At 36.4% G+C, this 20,636-nt stretch overlaps 1 protein-coding gene across 6 annotated transcripts in view; it reads right to left on the bottom strand.

Moving 5' to 3' along the window:
• PHF14 (PHD finger protein 14) overlaps positions 1–20,636 on the bottom strand; it is a 205,890-nt gene that overhangs the window by 145,614 nt on the left and 39,640 nt on the right. For all 6 annotated transcript variants that reach the window (XM_081244011.1, XM_081244016.1, XM_081244014.1 and 3 more), the window contains exons 7-12: positions 20,283–20,420; positions 5,399–5,545; positions 4,331–4,601; positions 3,916–4,022; positions 2,449–2,544; positions 499–602 (exon numbers count right to left, since the gene is read on the bottom strand). In XM_081244011.1, coding sequence (XP_081100137.1) covers positions 499–602; positions 2,449–2,544; positions 3,916–4,022; positions 4,331–4,601; positions 5,399–5,545; positions 20,283–20,420 — 863 coding nt within the window. The remainder of the gene's footprint in view (positions 1–498; positions 603–2,448; positions 2,545–3,915; positions 4,023–4,330; positions 4,602–5,398; positions 5,546–20,282; positions 20,421–20,636) is intronic.

Below are 20,636 nucleotides of genomic sequence, written 5' to 3' on the forward strand. Positions count from 1 at the left end.
ATCTATTCTATCATCATTCAATCTGGAAAGCATATTTGATGGTTTTAATAAAATGAACTTCAAATGCATTTAACTTAAATTCCAATATAAAGATAATTCATTCGCAAATATCTGAAGCATCTTGTTACTAAAAAGTATTAGTTTAAAAATACACAAGGGCTTCCCTGGTGGCACAGTGGTTAAGAACCCGCCTGCCAATGCAGGGGACATGGGTTCAAGCCCTGGTCAGGGAGGACCCCACATGCTGCAGAGCAGCTACACCTGGGTACCACAACTACTGAGTCTGCGCTCTAGGGCCCGCGAGCCACAACTACTGAGCCCGTGTGCCACAACTACTGAAGCCCATGCACCTAGAGCCCGTGCTCCTCAAAAAGAGAGGCCACTGCAATGAGAGGCCCATGCACAGCAGCCAAGACCCAATGCAGCCAAAAATAAATAATATTTTTAAAAATGAAAAAAAAATACACAATATTAATCTATCATAATTTCATTACTTGCCTATAAAGTACTGCAGGAAGAGTAGAAGTCTTTTGTGTGCCTCCTTCTTTTTTACTTGGTTTTCTCTCCTTGGGTGCTCGCAAAATTGCCGGTATGTTCAACTTCTATTGATTTGAACAAATGCAGTTTATTTTGTTTTAAAGAAAAAATATAAAGCAACTTTCCTCTATGCACCGCTCAAGTCAACTAATATGCTAGGATTGTGAGGGGGAAATCTTTTACAAGCTTTTACATTGGCAAAAAGGACTAAAATGAGTTTTTGTCTCAGTCACTGCCGTTAGAAGCCTATAATAACATACTTTCATCGATTTTCAGTTGACCACTAAAACATTATGAAAATTAAACTTTTAGTTCAGCTTTAAAAATGAAAGACAAGGACAAGAATTTAAGAACTTAAAAAAAAAAGTACACTTGACAAAAAGAATATTGAGACCGTTTATTTTCCTCAACATCCCAGCTACACTGGTGCTCCAAAGGTTAATTAGAAAAATTATCTTATTGGACCAAACTCTCCACAAAGCGAAGTAGATTCTCTTTGGGTTTCTACTAATCAGTAGTATGCTGGCTTCCCAGACAGCAACCATCTATCAAAGTCATTTCTCAGTGGCCCGGTGGGCTGGCATCTGTTTAACCAACTGGAAAAAAGTGTCCTGCAAGTGGTACAAATGAATTCTACTTCTGCTGTGTACTTTACATTTGCACAAGGAAATGCATGCGCTTCTGTTACAAGTGATTTAATAAGTGAAAATTCTCTCTTATTGTAGATAATGTTTTATACTAAATAGGAAATTCTTATGAGACAAACTTGCAAACCAAGCCAAAAGATAATGCTAGCTTGCCAAATAAACTAATAATAGGCTTGCATTCAATATTAACTTATCTAAATATAAAATATAAAACACCATAATCTTCCAAAAATTCATCAACAACCTATCAATAGAAACAAAGGTCAATTCTCCATATGTGACTATTCATTCTCACCTTTTATATTATGTTATTCATTATAATATAAGCCATATGCACCTTGTTCACAAAAGCAGCATCTTCAAAGCCAGCATGGCACAATACATATCAGTATGCATTACCTTCTAAAATAATATGTCTACAAAAATTGTTTAATGAATTTGACTCTTTGTAAACCTTTAAAACAAGTACAATGAAAAATATCTGTTCTTTGAAAACCTTCCTTCACAAACAAAACTATTTTCATAGTGAAAGGACCACAGTGAGTCTCCATCATCCTTAAAAAAATAACTGAAATTATTCAAATGAATTCTTAATTTAAGAATTATATACACAGTACCAAAAAAAAGCATTCAAAGAAATCCATTTGGCAATGATTCTTGTTTTCAATACCAAGAACTATACAAGGCTAAATATGTTCAAGGATAAAGTTAATTTTTTTCATAACTACAATAATAGTTACTGAAGGAGAAAAACTACACTTTAACATTAAAGTTTCAAAAACCATTTCTTACGCAGTTCAAAACCAAATCAACATGAAAATAAATCTCTCTAGTTCTCTGTTTAAATTTTACACACTCCCCCCGTCCAAAAAAAAAAAAAACTAATTATAGCACAAGAACAGGACAGAAGAAATGTGGCAAGGAATCTAAAACCACTACATTAGAGACAGAAGAATATGGCAGAAGTAACTCATGCTTCAAATCTTAGCTTCATCACAAACAACAAGTCAATCAGTTAGAGCAAATGAAAAAATCTGCAAACAAGATAGCTGTTAAAACAACCAAATTAAGCTACAAGTTCTCAGTAGGCAGCTTCCAAAGCTCTAGATGTACTTCAGGCAGGAATCATTATCCCAAAGGATTAGTTGGCCCTGATTAAACTGAATTCTTTAGTTAGTGAAGCGACAGTTGTATTAGAGTTCTGATCTTTGAAATCATATAGAGAGCAAGAAGAGAAAGAGATAGCAATTGGAAAGAAACTAACCTGCCCTGTGATTCTGCCTAGTAAGGCCCATATTCCTTGTCCTTCACTTCGAAGTTTTCCATTCAGGTTTTGTAGCTCTTCTAAAGATTCACACAGCTACAATGTAAGTAATTCAAATTAGTAAACCATTAAAATATACAGTAAAATATGTTAAAATGTAAATAATTTATTAATAAATGTCCCAAAATATCTATATTTATAGTCCATATATTTTTAACACATTCAAGTACAATACACTGGAAAATGAGGGTCTCCAATTATCTAAGCAGCACCAACAAAATGTAAGCATTTTGTTTTATGTTACCATTTTTACTAATGATAATAATGATGCCTACATTTATATATTCTATTATAGTTTACTATATAATTTCAGAAACATTCTGCTAATTAATCCTTATGAGTCTATCAAGACGCACTCCCACCATTTTCCCAATGAGAAAACTAAGGATCACAAGGTTTTTGTGACTTAGCCAAAATCATAAGACTAGCAAGAATCCTTAGGTCTTTTGAATTGAATCCCAGTACTCTTTTCAATACAGTATGGCTGATTATTGGTAGTTTACTTCCTACAAATTTTTTTTTTTTTTTTTTTGGTGGTACGCGGGCCTCTCACTTTTGTGGCCTCTCCCGTTGCGGAGCACAGGCTCCGGACGCACAGGCTCAGCGGCCATGGCTCATGGGCCCAGCCGCTCCGCGGCATGTGGGATCTTCCCGGACCGGGGCATGAACCCGTGTCCCCTGCAACGGCAGGCGGACTATCAACAACTGCGCCACCAGGGAAGCCCCCTACAAATTTTTTTTATCACTTAAAGTATTATTTATCAATAACTCAATCCTGGTTTTATATGCTCATGTTACTTACTACCTAAAATTTCATCACAACTTGCTTTTACATATTTCTTTTTGACCTTCCTCATCTTTAGAATGAAGGGGTAGAGGGAAATTTTAATTAGGAGTTGCTTTTTTTTTTAATCAAAAGTAACAAAACAATTCAAGAAAAAAAACAGTAACTTCAAAATAAGTTTTAAAGTTTTCTACAACTCAGAAAGAGAAGTTCCATAGTACAGTGGTTAGGAATAAGGAATGGAGTCAGACTGCTGGGCCTCAAACCCCAACTCTATGACTTGATTACCTATGTGAGCCTGGGCAAATTACTTCCCCTGTTTAGGACTCAGTTTACTCCTCTGAAAATGGGAGCAGTAATCCTAAGCCATATTATAAAGCTGAAGTGAGAATTAAATGAGTTAATACAAGTAAAAAGTGCTCAAAATTGTGCCTGGCACATAGAAAGTACTCAGTAAGTGTTAATGATGGTAATGAAAATAATGAGGGGTCGGAATTGTAGGCAAGTTGTAAGAACTCCAGAGGAATTTCAAAATAAAACATAAATAAAAACATTATAAAATCAGAAAAGAAATCATCAATAAGATGTAATATATTATGTTGTTTGTTTTATAGCCAACTTACCTTATTATATTCCACATGAAGCTTTTCTTGTTCATTCTCTAATTTATCCTTTATATTCTTTTGTTCAGCCATATTTTCTTGAATTTGAATCATGCGCATATTTCTCTCTATTTAAATTAAATATCCAATTTTACTTTAGTAGAAAATAAAAGGTGATATACAAAATACACAAAGGAAGAAGCTAACCATAGGGATGATCACATGGATAAATCTACATTATTCAAAACACTTTTAACTCTATTCACAAATTAACTTAGCATTTTACAGCAACCCACAACTTATTAGGAAAATAAACATGCTTTTATTTGATATATGTAACATTGCTAGTAAATTTCTAAAAACTGACAGCATATCAATATCTCCATCGGCAAATTGTCATCAATGAAAATGTGCATGCATCAGTGTCTATACTGACCAAAATAATAATTCACAAAATCAGCAGTGAGAGCAGGTTGCTTATGTTTTCTCCTTCCATCCACACTAGAACTAGTATCTGAATTGTCCACTGGGAAGATATCTGTACTGATCCCCATCAGTTCTGCTTTCCGCATAAGTTTACGAATGGCCGAAGCACTGCTAGTGAGTGGTCTGGGCAATTTTTCCCTTGGAACCCAGGCCTGGGGTCTGGTGGATCGGGCTAGTTCTGCTTTGGCACGATATTGCTGAAGCCGGGCATTGATCCTTGCCTATAAAAGAAATGTATACAAATTTTAAAAGATATTAAAATGGAACATACTCCTTATGATTTTTACTTCCACATTTAGAAAAAGTAAAGATAACCAGAATTTCACATATCAAGGCAAATTATATCTATCCACAGTCCTTAAGGTATACTGTATAATTCTTGGGCAATAATAAACCAGGTCTACCCCTAGTAACACCTGTCCTAGTCTATGATCAGAATTGTCAAAAACTAATATGATTAAGCTGAAGTTTCTCTTCTCAACTAGCCTTGCACTAGTCTCTATAAATGTACTTAATTTACATAAAAATACATTTTATATGATGGGCAAACTAATCAAATTCTTTGCATAAAAGAACATTAGAACAGACTGAAAAAAGATGTGGTCAACATACTGCACTGATAGAATAATTTCCTCTAAGCCATATTCTTTAATGTACTAGAAGCATGCTTTACAAATGACTGCTTTGTTGACTAGGTGACGAGTAATATATTCAACCACAAACTATACTCACCATTTATCTTAATGACAATCCACTTCCTAGGTAACTAACTAAATTTTACAATTATACTTCACATGTCATTGGCAAACACATGAGATCTGAAATTTATAACCTTGGTTTTTTTTTTTTTTGGCCATGCTGCGTGGCTTGTGGGATCTTAGTTCCCTGACCAGGGATCAAACCCAGGCCCTCAGCAGTGAGAGCGCAGAGTCCTAACCACTGGACCGCCAGGGAATTCCCTGAAATCTATAACCTTGAAAGAAAAAAACATGAGTTTTGGCATGAATCCCATCCATACCTGTGCTTCTGGTGACAGTTGCTTCTCTCTTTCTTGTAAAGACATTTTACAATAGGATTGTAGAGCCAAGTAGTTTTTTCTCTTCCACTTTCTGTCTAACCTATCTGCATGTTGCTTACAATAAGCAAAAAATGGATCTGCTATATCCTATATCAAAAAACAGGGGAGAAAAAGTAAACATTTTTACTTCAAAGGGTCATAAAAAAACAACGATAATAGATAATATTCCCTTTTTGAAGAATATCCCACAGTGTTGGTTATTCCTAAAATAAATTACAAAAGTAATATTTATACATAATGATAAAAATTGCTGCTTTAGAAACTTAATCCTATATATCAAGTTCAAATTAGCAATTTTTTTTAAAGGGCCTTGTGGATTTAAAAATACTGAAATCAAATCTTAGGTATTACCATTTATTTATATTTGTTACCTAAAAATATAATCACGGTTTAAAACAAATAAGATTTCAATAATCTTAGGTAGAAACAATCATTAAATATTAAAGTTATGCATACATAGATTAATATTATAAAACAACAGTATATCTAGAAAATACAGGACTAGCCAACACAAATAAGTAGGGCACTTCTAATTGACTAGAAATGCACAGGCAGATTCCACCTGGGACAAAAATGGATTAAGAAGCCCAGGCCTTGTCAATAAAACATTTTAGATATTCCCTTTAACTCTTCATGAAACCCTAAAATCTCAGATGGAAACACAGCTCTCTCACAGTCATATTTCATGATACTACCTTAATGGGTACATTTTTTATTCATAAATAGTAGGGTACCAAAAATAAAAGAAATCTACTATCAAAAATAGAAATAAATTGTAAATATGTAGCCAAAAAAAGTAATGTGCAATGTGATTGCCAGCAAAGTAACAGGCAGTTCATTCTTTAGGTCTGTCCCAAAGAGAAAAATAAAGATAAGGTATCCATATAGGTTTTTATCTAAGTTATGTTAAAGGGTCTCTTAGTAAGGTGGGGTTTTACAGCCCAAAGAGAAATGATGACACTAAGAAAAGAAGAAACAAATGAGAAAGTACAAAAAGAGAAATCATCGTAATAAAACTAAAGTGTCCTTGACATTAAAAAAAAAAAGCATATGATGCAGTTCTGTAGTGTGATATCCAAAGATGTCACAATATAGCACCGTGAACACTGTGTTCACAGAATTTTGAAATATAAAAACCTGGAGATAAATCCTGGCTCCACCATTTACTGATTTTTGTGGCTTCAAACAAGTTGCGAAACATCTCTGGGTCTCTGTTAACTCATTAGTAAAACAGATTTAATAATAACTACTTCATATAGGTACACAATACAAAAACATGGGCAGGAGACTGCATTAAAACGTGCGCACACACACACACACACAGTTGCTTTCTCACAACATACTCTACATCCTGGTCACAGAATAGGCTAATGGAAATAAAGAACACATTGAAGCGCAGTCAAAATGATCTGGAGAGCTATTCTACTGTTTTAAAGTAGTAGGTAAGGTTGAAATTGACTTATCAGAGATAGGATTCATGCTTGCATAGATGAGTTAAGCATTAGGACCTAGACTCTGACTCGCTAAAAAGACCAGTCATCTCTGGTCAAAAAGGGGACTAGGTAGCCCAAGCAATTCTTTTGTTTGTTTTCATTATTTGGGATTGGGGACAATAAACCCTAAGTCTAAGGCTAGAATGACCAAGGGATTAACCTTGTTTAGACAGTGGAACAGATATACCAAGCAAATATTAACTGTGACAGAAACCACTGTCTTCTAATATCTATCCTCCCCTTCTTCTCCTTAGTACTAGAATCTCCTGAGTTTCTACTGGGTACTTGACGACCTTGCTAGAAAATCTCTGCTCCAGACTCTCAGCATCTGGATATGGGCATGTGATAAGTTCCAGCCAATGAGGTTTGTGAAATTTCCTAACCATACCTTTGAAAGGAAACTGCCTACTCTTAACCTTTTCTTCCTTCCTTCCAATGGGGTGGAACCCAGTCAAGGTGTGATAAACCATCTCTGACCATGTAAGAAAGTGCAACAGACTAAGGGAAGATGAAGCAACAAGTAAGAAGGTACCTGGTCCCTGGAACCAAACTCCCCCAATATCAAATCAGTCTGGAATGTAAAAAGAATTCAACTTCTTCTTTGCTTAAGTCACTGGCTATTTGGTTTTGTTAAACCATTCAAAATTGTGTCCTAATTAATGCATTGGTTGACTTGGAATATCCCTTCAACTTGCCTAGAGAAACTTTCAAGATCCTTCTCCCAGTGGAAAATAGAAAGGGAAAAACATTTTTCTGAATATCTACCATGTACCAGGCACAGGTGCCTTTTTTCATACTATCTCATTTATCCTTTAACACTACCACATGAGGTGGGTTCTATTATTTTAATATCAATTTTATGGATAGAAAACTGAAAACAAGAGAGGTTAAGTTGCTGACCCAAGATCCACTGGTAGAAAGTTAAGATCTGTCTTTTTCAACCACTACCTGTCATCAGATTTATTTATGGACGTTTCCAAACAGAAATGACAAAAGCCCAACTCTGGAGATAGTGATTCAGTAGGTCTAAGGCAAAGAGTTTTAAATGTGAATGCCTTGAGAAAAAGTACCAGGTAAATGTAAATGTGCAAAGGGGCCAAAAAGACGCTGGAAGATTATAAGACAAAAGTAATGATGGGGCTGGGGGGGTGGGGGCATGTGGGGTAAATGGTGGGGACTATGAGCAATGTGACAAAGTGGAATGCCCCTCAACTCAAGGTTGTCTTTTTTTTTTTTTCAGTACACAGGCCTCTCACTGTTGTGGCCTCTCCCGCTGCGGAGCACAGGCTCCGGACGCGCAGGCTCAGCGGCCATGGCTCACGGTCCCAGCTGCTCCGCGGCATGTGGGATCCTCCCGGACCGGGGCACGAACCTGCGTCCCCTGCATCGGCAAGTGGACTCTCAACCACTGTGCCACCAGGGAAGCCCTCTGAGCATCATCTTTTATCTTTCCTGATCACTCTCTCTAAGACTCAAACAAGTTTCTAACACCTTTCAGGTCTCCAATGTACGGACTTTCTGTCTTCTGACTGTCCGAGAGCCCATGCACATGACTGCCCTCTTTACCTGATTATTTCATGGTCCATCAATTAATTACTTCTTTGCATGGCGCATTGATTCGCTTGTTCCTCTCTTCCTCAACTAGCTTCGCTTGACAAAACCTAAGGCACAGGTAAATCCAACTCTTCCCCTATTTTGTACTTGTACCTGAGCAGCTGAACACATTCTCAAATTAATTTGTATTCCATTTTTGTAGATAATTATTGAATAGCTTTATCTCTTTGTCAAACCTTCAATATCTCCTCCCTATTCCTAACTTATTTGTTTATTTCACTGGAGAGGGTTTCAAAAAGAGGAGAAAAGCAACAAAACAAAAACTTCCACAACCTCCAATCACCACATACCTCAACCTGTCTGCATGTCTACACATATCCTCTGACTAATCTCCTGTTACTATGGATAAACTGCCCAATGTTCCTCTCTAAGGTTAACCTTCAGTTGCGATAATATCCCACCCCGTCTTCCCTCCAGGAATTCTATCTCTCTTACACATTTTCTTCTCTCCACTGGCATGCTAAACATACTGTAATATCCTTTAAAAATACTTAAAAGACCTTCTTTGGGCTCCCATTTGTTGTTCCACTTCTAAGCTCCTCTTAAAAGGAAGAATCTAAAGCCCTGTCCATATTAGCTATCTTCAATTCTATTCCATTCCTAAGTTTTCATTGACTACTCCCAACCACTCCAAGAGCTCCTGTCAAGTGAAAAATGACCTTCATTTTGCCAATTCCAATGGTCACTTCTCAATCTTATTCTTACTCCTTTGACACAATTTGCTCATTCCCTCTTTGAAACACTTCTTTGAAATGCCTCTCTTAGTTCTTTTTTTACCTCACTGATCACTACTCCTCAGTCTCCTTGGTAGACTCCTCCTTATTTTCCCAAATTTGAATGCTGTTGAATGCTGAGGTAGCCCTATGACTGTCATCAGACATCTTCCCATCTCCTTCTACTCTTATAACCTAGATAATTTCATCTAGTCATCCCACCATAAATACTATCTATACCCTGACAGCTCCCAAATTTATATCTGTAGCCTTGACTGCTTCCCTAAACTTCAGACTCTGATAGCCAACAACCTACCTGATCTCTCCACTTACATGTCTAATAGGCATTTTGAACTCAACATGTCCAAAACTGTCCTCAGTTTCCTTTTCTCCTTCAACAGATCTGCTCTTCCTTCAGTCTTCTCCACCTCAGTAAACCACAACTCCATTCTGCTAGAAGCTCAGGCCAGAAAGAAGTCACCCTTTTTACCCTCTCTTTCTGTTACATTCCACAATCCTTCAGCAAATACCTATAAAATTTGTCATTTCTCATTACCTCCATCCTAAAACCTGTTACAGTAAAAGTTCTAACTGGTCTCCCTGCTTTCACCCTTGCCTCCCTACTGCCTGTACTCAATACAGTTATCAGGGCAGTCCTTTTAAACATCAGTTGGTTCATATGTACTCTATGCAACTCTTATGGTCTTCCATCTCACTCAGAGTGTAAATCCAAAGTCATTCCCATATCTTTCCAGGCCCCAAATGAAGTAGCTCCCTGCTACCCCTATGACCTCCTCCTCTCCTCTTACCAAACCCCAGCCCCTAACTCTGTACCAGGCTTACCAGTCTTCTTCTTGGTCCTCAAACCAAGCATGTTCTTACCTCAGAGCCTCTATTTCTGTTCCCCCTGCCTGTAATGCTCTCCTCTCAAATAAACATACGCTCCCTACAATTTTCCTTACATATTTCCATAAAATGTCACCTTATTAGAGCCCTTCTCTCATCTCCCCATATAAAGCATTGCCCTACCTCCCTTACTCCCTAAATACTTTATCCTGCTTTATATTTCTCCACAATACTTATCACAATATTTTTTTTGCTAACTTTTTCACTCTCTGTCAGAGGAGAGCCCACCTGCCACTAAAATGTAAGCTACCTTAAGAGCACAGTTTGTTTTGTTCACTGTTATCTCTACAGGGTCTATAGCAGCAGTCCCCAACCTTTTTGGCACCAGGGGCCGGTTTCATGGAAGACAATTTTTCCACAGACCGGGGGTGGGGTGGGGTGGGGTGGGGTGAGGGGTGTGATGGCTCAGGCGGTAACACAAGCAATGGGGAGCAGCAGATGAAGCTTCACTCGCTCGCTGTTCACCTCCTGCTGGGCGGCCCAGGTCCTAACAGGCCACGGACCAGTACTGGTCTGCGGCCTGGGGGTTGGGGACCCCTGGTCCATAGCAATGCCTAATACACAGTAGGTCAATATATCTGTTGAATAAATACACTGAATGAATGACAGTAAAAACATTAATTTGTAATCCTTAGATAGTTCAAAGGTAAGAGACAGATAGGTCAAGAATGTCCAGCTGAAGTTTCTGATTCTTCCAGGGAACCTTCTTTCTGTATTTACACCACTTCTTGTCCATACTAGGCACCTGTGACATCTTTTACTGCCATCTTGTAAGACTGTTGAACATTTTATAGTGTTTACTATCTATTCCCACCTAGGTTGATACTGTGACTTAAAGCTATTTTTATGCTCCCTGACAAACTCCTCCACCTCATACTAGAGTTTAGTGTCTTGCACATATGCACATGCCCTCAATCATGGTTGACTGATTTCACAGAGTACTATGAAGCTTTGTTTGAATATAAATCTCACTGTTTGCTAAACAAAGTTTAGGTCACCCCTTAACACAACTTAACTGAGTTTCAGAACGTGAATCCAATAAGGACTTACTCCTTATGGTCATGTTCTACAAATACTTGCTGAGTTACAATTCTGTCAGCCCTCAGCTGCAGTGCCTTTGCAGACATTATATGATTAACTTGTTTAACATATAGCTGTAATTTATTTTTTAAAGAGTCTTGTACTCAAATCTGAAACTCCCAGCTGATGAAGACCAAAGAATAAAAACAATAAATCTGAGCAAGATTTCTTAATTTCTTATTCTAGTGCTTGAAATTTCTAAGACTTTTTACAGATGAAAATTTTAAATGCAAATTCAATGCCCAAATGCCTAGTGTCTAGATACCAAGAGAGAAAAATTAATTTGACAATGTACATATTTTGTCCTTTATATATTTCTGAACCATAAACAAAACTATGTCTATAGCTGTTTAGTATTTCTTCCTATAAAAACTGAAAGTAACCAACTTAGCTTTATTGATATCTTGTATTTGGGTTCTATCTAAGAATCTGTATTCAACTTGATCTCATTTTTGAAGGTATATTTTTTCCATTTGGCATTTATCACTTTTTCATTTTCCACTTTTATGACTTAAGTATTTTATCAATTCTTAAAACACTCATACACACTGTATGCAAAATATGGCTGTCTAAAACCAAGGTGAACTAAGTTTACATTAAGTCTTTTTATGTATTTAAATTATATTTATTTTAAAATATATAGCAGTTTCTTTATCCATCACTAAAATATTATCTTTACCTTTACCTTTTATATAAAAAATTAATACTAATCTAGCTAACAGAAAAATAGGCTTTGTACAGGGAAGCAAAATTATCCTTTGGCATCAGATTCCACAAAAGCATTAAAAGGTATTAACTATTTATGTTAAGCTGATTAAAATCTGACATTATTTCTTTCTAGCATGAAAATATATATAATTTAATGATTATATAATACTTTAAAGTATCCAAATCTACTCTTCATTTTTTAACCATATGTGTTAAAACACAGAGAGTAAACCTATGTTAATTTATTCTGCAGCTAAAGCTCAACTTATCCAATATCAGTTTATCTAGGAAAGTCCTAATAATCTGCTCTGCCCATATTTAAGAATTACCCATCTGCATTTATTATTATATTTTATATTTCCTTACACTTAGTTGGACCATTCCAAATTCACTATTTTCAACTGTGGTTTATAATACAGATAAAAATATGGTCTTATGGTAGATATTCAATTTAGACACTGATACAAAACTCATAAAGTTAATTCAAAAATAATGATATAAACTCTTTATTAAAAACAAGACTGGTGTGTTTTTATCCTATATGTTATTTATCATTTATATTATTCAAAAAGGATTTGAGGTGGCTCGTTAAAATATTCAAAGTATAAGATAATTTTAATTAAGTTTTAATTATTAATTTTAAAAACTAAGTAAGGAGTGTGTGTGTATGTGTGTGTGTGGAAGGTGAGAGTGAATAATGGAATGAGGGGAAAAAAGAGGTAGGAAAAAATAAGAGGAAGCCCAGACATACAGAGTATCCCTCAAAGCTCTGTGTAAGATTATAGAACTAACTTGGGGCTGTGATGATAAAAGATAAAGCCAGTACTATTCAGTCTATGGAATTATTTTTTCAGTGTAGAATGTGGTTTTCTTTCCTTGAGTAACAGATGCTAAAGCCATACTAATGTTTGGAGTTTAGACAGGTGATCTCTTTTGACATAAAATGTACCATAAATGAAAAACAACAATAATCTTGACTAAACAATGTTCTGATTTATTAAACTGAATTCCCTTAAAAAACACAAAGTAATTGAGCCAGTATTAACTTGACCCCCCCCTCTGATTGGGGCAAAAAGCCAATGAGAACAAAAAAGCCTTGGAAAGGAAGGACTACTGAGAAGCCAATTCCACTGTGATGAGGGAGGCTAGAAGGAGAGGGTATGACACTATTAAAAGACAAAGACCAGGAAATAGATCAGATCCAGAGAAAAGAAGGCCCAGAATATTAGAATTCTTCTACTCTGAAGCAAAGAAGGGAAAAACGGGAAAGGTGACATTTTTACTTGTTTTTTTTTAATTCAAAACACCTGATTCTTCTTTTCCTTCTTTTAATAGCTGATATAAAGACATCTTCATTTGTTCTAGGTATGAGCTACAGTGAATGGAAATAAACTGACAACTTCTTAGGCTAGTTGTAGCAAACTGTTAGTTGCTGACCCCGCCCCCCACCCCCCCCAGTCATCCCCTTCCAACATATTCCTTTTTTGTAAAATCCATTTTCTTTGACAGAAACTAAAAATGTCAGGTTTCACCTTCCCAACTTATCTCATTGCTAACGATGGCCATAATGACTGTTTCAATACATGACATGATGGGAAAATCTAGTGGCGTGAACATATGAGAAAATTTTTCATTCCTAATAATAAGAGAACCCTTTCCCTTCCCTTTGGCTTTGAATTCTATAATGAAAGAACACAGTGCTAAGAGCTATTCCAGCAATGTTGAGACCATGAGACAACAAGGTTAGGAACTAAAAAGAAAAACATGTTGATGCTGGTGGGAGAGAAGGATAAAATAAGACTTCATCATTTAGCTGCTGAAACAACCCCAGAACTACTTATGTTTATGCCTCCTGTCATATGAGATAGTTAATAACTACTTAGGCTATTGCAGTTAAGTATTCTATTACTTGCTGCCAAAAGCCTAGGTAAGATACAACATCAAGAAGATGAACAACCACAGCATTTATCTTTTTTTTGTGTGTGTGTGATATGCGGGCCTCTCACTGTTGTGGCCTCTCCCGTTGCGGAGCATAGGCTCCCGACGTGCAGGCTCAGCAGCCATGGCTCACGGGCCCAGCTGCTCAGCGGCATGTGGGATCTTCCCGGACCGGGGCACGAACCCGTGTCCCCTGCATCGGCAGGCGGACTCTCAACCACTGCACCACCAGGGAAGCCCAACACAGCATTTATCTTAAAGGCCACATGCACATTGGTAGTAGACTCCAAATGTGGCTCTGAAACTTCCAGAAAATTAAAGAAGTTATTAATACAATCAGTTACATAATTCACAATATCACAAACCAATTAGTTACATAATTCACAATATCACAAACCAATTAGTAAGCAAACACACTGCTATACCTACTATTGAGAACTGAGAGAAAGAATACTGTGCTGAGAAATAGACTCATCAACATTCCCAGTTAATACAAAAGAAAAAAATCAGTAAGGCTTTCAACAACAACAACAGTGTAAAAAGCACACATCAGCAAAAGGAATAATAGTAAGAATCAAAATATTTTTGTCCAGGTACGTAAGCATCTAATAATATGGCTTACATAGAATGTTTAGAGGAGTTGATATTCTGTATATATTCCAAATAAATCATATTTCTTACAAATTTCAAATAAAGGTTAAATAAGATTCTTAGAAAAGTACCAAAGTGAAAGTGATCTATTTGCTAACACACGCTTTAACAGGTAACTGAGCTGGGGTAGCAGTGAACATCAACTTGTGCAAACCAAAGAGATAAAGAGACACGTGTATGTAAGAGATAAAGTTATTCCAATACCACAAGAAAATGTGCCAAGGAAATATTCTCAGTCCATGCCCGTAGATAAATAGGAAATCAAAACAAGGAAAAATGGTAAATCAAATATGCAAGGCACTATACTTAAAATGATGGTTTGAAAACTAATTTTACCCTAGAATTCATTTTTAAATAAAATCTTAAAAAAAAAAAAGACCTTAAATGCTAAAAAGCTGACCAAATAAAAGCTGAATGACAGAAGAGATCTTGTCCCTCAACTTGTATTCTAAGCACTGAGGATACAGTGAAAAATAAAAAAGAACAAAAAATCCTGTCCTCATGAATCTATATCCTAATGAAAGTGACAGACAATAAAACAAGATAAAGAAGAACCATATATATTATCACACACCATGATCAACTGGGACTCATTCCAAAGATGCAAGGATTTTTCAATATCTGCAAATCAATCAATGTGACACCACATTAACAAATTGAAAAATAAAAACCATATGACCAGGACTTCCCTGGTGGTGCAGTGGTTAAGAATGGGCTTGCCAAAGCAGGGGACACAGGTTCAAGCCCCGGTCTGGGAAGATCCCACATGCCGTGAAGTAACTAAACCCGTGCGCCACAACTACTGAGCCTGTGCTCTACAGCCCGCGAGCCACAACTGCTGAGCCTGCATGCTACAACTACTGAAGCCCGTGTGCTTAGAGCCCATGCTCCGCAACAAGAGAAGCCACCACAATGAGAAGCCTGTGCACCGCAACCAATGAAGAGCAGCCCCCGTTCACTGCAACTAGAAAAAGCCCAGGTGCAGCATAGACCCAATGCAGCCAAAAATAAATAATAAATAAATTTATTTTTAAAAACCCATATGATCATCTAAATAGATGGAGAAAAGGCTTTTGACAAAATTCAACATCTATTTATGATAAAAACTCCTCAGAAAGTGGGCACAGAAGGAACGTACCTCAACATAATAAAGGCCATATATGACAAATCCACAGCTAACATCATACTCAGTGGTGAAAAGCTGAAAGCATTTCCTCTGAGATCAGAAACAAGATAAGATGTCCACTCTTAGCACTTTTTTTTTTTTTTTTTCGGTACGCGGGCCTGTCACTATTGTGGCCTCTCCCATTGCGAAGCACAGGCTCCGGATGCGCAGGCTCAGCGGCCATGGCTCACGGGCCCAGCCGCTCCGCGGCATGTGGGATCTTCCCAGACCGGGGCACGAACGCATGTCCCCTGCATCAACAGGCGGACTCTCAACCACTGCGCCACCAAGGAAGCCCCACTCTTAGCACTTTTATTCTACATGGTTTTGGAAGTTTTAGCCACAGCAATCACAGAAGAAAGAGAAATAAAGGGAATCCAAATTGGAAAAGAAGAAGCAAAACTGTCACTGTCTGCAGATGACATGATGTTATACATAGAAAATCCAAAAGACACTACCAGAAAACTACTAGAGCTATATTAGATAGTGGTTAGATATTTTTAAAAGGGAAGAATAAAGCAGGAAAGGGGAATAGAAAGTGTCATGGGAGGGAGAGGGTTGTAACTTTAGACCAGTGCGTAGTAGACATGGAATGAGGACCCGAAAAAAGTGAGGGAATGAGCCATGTGAGGGAAGAGCAGCCCATGCAGAGAAACAAGTACAGAGGCCTAGAGTAGGAGCTCACCTGGTCATTCATTAAAGGAGCAGTAAGTAGGCCAATGAGGCTGAATGAAGGGAAATGATGAAGTCAGAGAGGTAATGTGAAGCCAGATCACACAGAACCTTATAAATCAGCAGAGAAACTGGCCTCTAGTCTGAATCAGAAAGAAAGCCACTGAAGGGTTTTGAGCAAAGGAGTGACCCGATTTGACTTAGATTTTAATGGGATAATACTAGCTGCTACTGAAAATGTCCCCTATTCTCTGGAAAAGGATGGGCAAACTATGACCTGAAAGCCAAATCTGGCGCTGCCTGTTTTTGGAAATACAGTTTTATTTGAACACAGCCATGTTCATTTGTTTATGTATTGTCTATGGCTGTTTTCATAATCAATGGCAAAGTTAAATAGTTACACACAAGCCATAGGCCCACAAAGCCCAACATATTTACATCTGGCTCTTTGTAGTAAAAAATTGCCACCCTCTGCTCTAGCAAGGCAAGGGTAGAAAGAGTTAGGAGGTTGTTATATTAATCCAGGTGACAAAAGACGACAGACTAGGATAGCAGCAATGAATGTGGTAAGAAGAATTTGGACATATACTAGATATACTTTGAAGACAGGATATGCTAATGGATTAGACATGGAGTGAGAGAGAAAGTGATCTCAGTAACTCTCATAGAGTTCATCCAGAATAATTTTTAAAATAATGCCTAACACAGCCACATAAAGGTATCACTGAAGATCTGATATAAAATGTCTAACTTCAAGTAACATAACTTCTTGATGAATTCATTTAAAAAGTTTTTGATCCACCACGAGCCATTCCTATCCATCCTGGTTCTTCCAGCAATATTAAGGCATCAGTTCAACAGCTAAAGATCTGCCTTTGAAATTTAATCCATGAATGATTTCAATGCATTATCAAAGGCTGTGGGAAAAAATTGATAAATTATCTTACATGTTTCAAAGAGAATTTTCTACATGGTAACAAATTATAACAATGTTCACAGTACCAAAATCATACTTTATCATACTACCATACTACCATATGGTTTAAATGAAATATAAGTAACCTTAAGTCTAACTATATGATGTGAACCATAATAATATAAGTTTCAGTAATAACTGAGCCTGTGCTATAGTTCAGTTTTAATAATAAGATATGTTATAACATGGTTAAATATTCTAAATAATCTAGAATTTTCACAAAGTGGATCAAAAAGAATAGAAACTTTAAATGCATTCTCACCAGTAAGACAAAGTACTATGTCAGAAGACTATAAAAAAAACATGAAAATATGCTACGGTATATGATGTCATTGGATGAAACTGAGGTACTTATTCTCTTTTTCAACCTTTCTTTTACTGCCTATATAAAACAGCCATTAAGAAGTAAGAAATCTGGGCTTCCCTGGTGGCATAGTGGTTGAGAGTCCACCTGCTGATGTAGGGGACACGGGTTCGTGCCCTGGTCCGGGAGGATCCCACATGCCGTGGAGCGGCTGGGCCTGTGAGCCATGGCCGCTGGGCCTGCGCATCCGGAGCCTGTGCTCCGCAGCAAGAGAGGCCACAACGGTGAGAGGCCCACGTACCGCAAAAAAAAAGTAGAAAAAATCCAACTTAATAAACCAGTCTTTAAAAAAGAAATAAAAAATGCTTTCTAGCATGTCATAAAACTGAAACAGAAGACAAGGTGTACCCACAAAGAGTAGATCTATTTTAGTTTAAAATTTGTTTTTTAATCAAATATACATTACATAAATCTTAATCTACAGAAGTACAACCATGAGAAGTAGCCAAGAACTTCATTTTAACAGAATGCTTACTGTCAAGGGCAAACCTCACTGATAGTGATTCATGCAAAGTCTTGGGTTTTAAAACACTGTTCAGAAATCTTTATGATTTTCTAATTCTATAAACTGTTTATAAGAGGAAACCATAAACATATGTAAATATGCTTTAAATCATTTCCCCAAAAAGAGTTCATTTAACAAGACAGCAAATGGGAAGAAAAGTCATTATTCCAGAATCCAGGATTCCTACCTAATCAATCAAGGGAGGGAGCAAGGTAAGGAAAAAGCCTCAGGCCTACTTTCCACATCCAGATTTATTTAACTTTCCCTGTAAATTTCTCCAGATTAGCCCACAGATATAGACATAGAGACCACAGACTACAAACTATTTATTTAGTGTAATATTGTGTTTTGTTTGTTTCAATTCAATTTGAATGCCTTTAGATGTGGGGATACATTCTCTAAATCACTATAGACCCCATTATACTCCACTGTCCCATACATGGCTACTTCACACATTTTCATTAATTAAATGGCTACTGTCTACCAAAAATAATGATGGATGGTGCTATACAAAGAGATCCAAACTACCATAGCATAAAAGGCAAAGCTCTCTCTACAAGTTCTAAAAAAAATGGCTACAAAGGAACCCTTCTGGTGGCAAAACTCAAAGTTTGCCAGAAGTAGAGTAATACCCTAACCTATGGATTCCCTGATCCAGCTGTTCACTGAGATTTATCTGATATTGAGTCTTACTTGTATTGTCTCTCTGAACTTTTGCCCACCATCTTGAGTTATAGCCATGACTAATCCACACAACCCTATTTTATAATTGTACCTCTATGACTACCACACAGCTGTGAAAATGCTCAGTGTTCATTTAGTGCCCTTCTTCAATTAAAGTACAACTCATCAGAATCAGAGACTGACACAAAAACAGATTTATGTACCCAAAATATAATTTCAATAGGATCCCTATATTGATAAAATATATCCTTCAAAATTTGCTCAACAAATTTTCTTCATCAGATTATCTTTTTTACTTGTTTCCTGTCTATGAAATAAATGGAATAAGATGAAAGCCCAACATAAAAAACCTATTTTTACATGACACTGAAAATTTACCCAATAAAAGATGGAACATAACATATATACATAACAATATATCCCAAATATAAAGTAAGAATTACAGAATACTCAATTACCTGCCATATAAAGTGCTTAAAGAATCAACAAAATTTGCTCTCAGGACTCCTTACAGTATTAAAATATTCTGAAGACACCAAAGAGCTTATGTGAGTTATATTTATAGATAGCATATTAGAAGTTAAAATTAGTAATTTTTAAAATAACAATAAGGCCATTACATGTTAACAAAAATAACATTTTTATGAAAAATACTATAACTTACACACAAAAAAATTTAGTGAGAAGAGTGGCACTGTTTTACATTTTTACAAACCTCTTTAATATCTCGATAGTGGACATTAAAAGAAGATAGCTATATAATCTCTAGAAATCTCCACTATTACATGTGAGAATATTAGGAGCAAAAAAAGTATATACTATTTTAATACTGTTATGAAGACAGTTTTAACCTCAAAGACCTTGAAAGAATATTAAAGAGTCCCGAATACATACTATGAAAGCAACTGATTGCTTAATCTAAATTTCTGGTAGGAAAATTTTAGAATTAAAAATAATTGTAAAGAAATAGAAATGCAAATACTGAAGACTGAAGACGGTAATGATTTTATTTAAAGAGTAGCAGAGCAAGGTTATTACTCAAATATAATTTCAGATTCTCATATAAAATATGCTGACATTATAATGCTTTAAAACACCTTGAATTATGTTTCATTTTATCTGTCAGATTTCACTATAAGATTTTTAACATGTTTTCTAAATGTCTGGCTAGGTTTAAGACTGAAGAAACTCATATATATTGTTTACTCTTAAAGTTTTAGATCTGTGATCTAGACAAAGATTTTAAGAATAAACTCGTAAATTTATTTTATGATGCATACCTGTTTGTAGGAAAAAATGGAGTCATGAGAAGTTTCATGAACATATTCACCAACTACGGATTTAAATCAACCTACCTCCTCTGCTGCTGCCTCTGAAAGCAGACCTTCCTTCTGAGCGCAGGTCACATGGAAATAGGCTCTGCACATCCCTGCATCACAGCTAATGCAAACTCCAGTTCTAGCAAAACGAGGGTCTTCACAGAAGCTACACTCCTACAACAGAATAACAGGAGAAGTCTCAGAGCAAAAATATTTCCAGAACAGAAACTGCATTCTCATACAAAGCATCTACAAAATACAAATAGTGAACCAACAGTATATCAATACAAACAATAACTATAGGCAAGTATTTATATGAAAAAAGTAATTCTCTATATAGTTCTAAAAAAACAAAATTCCACTGATACAGTAATGAGGATAATAATAATT

This window comes from Mesoplodon bidens (assembly GCF_964165515.1).
Source record: "Mesoplodon bidens genome assembly, chromosome: 9".
NCBI classification, from domain to species: domain Eukaryota; kingdom Metazoa; phylum Chordata; class Mammalia; order Artiodactyla; family Ziphiidae; genus Mesoplodon; species Mesoplodon bidens.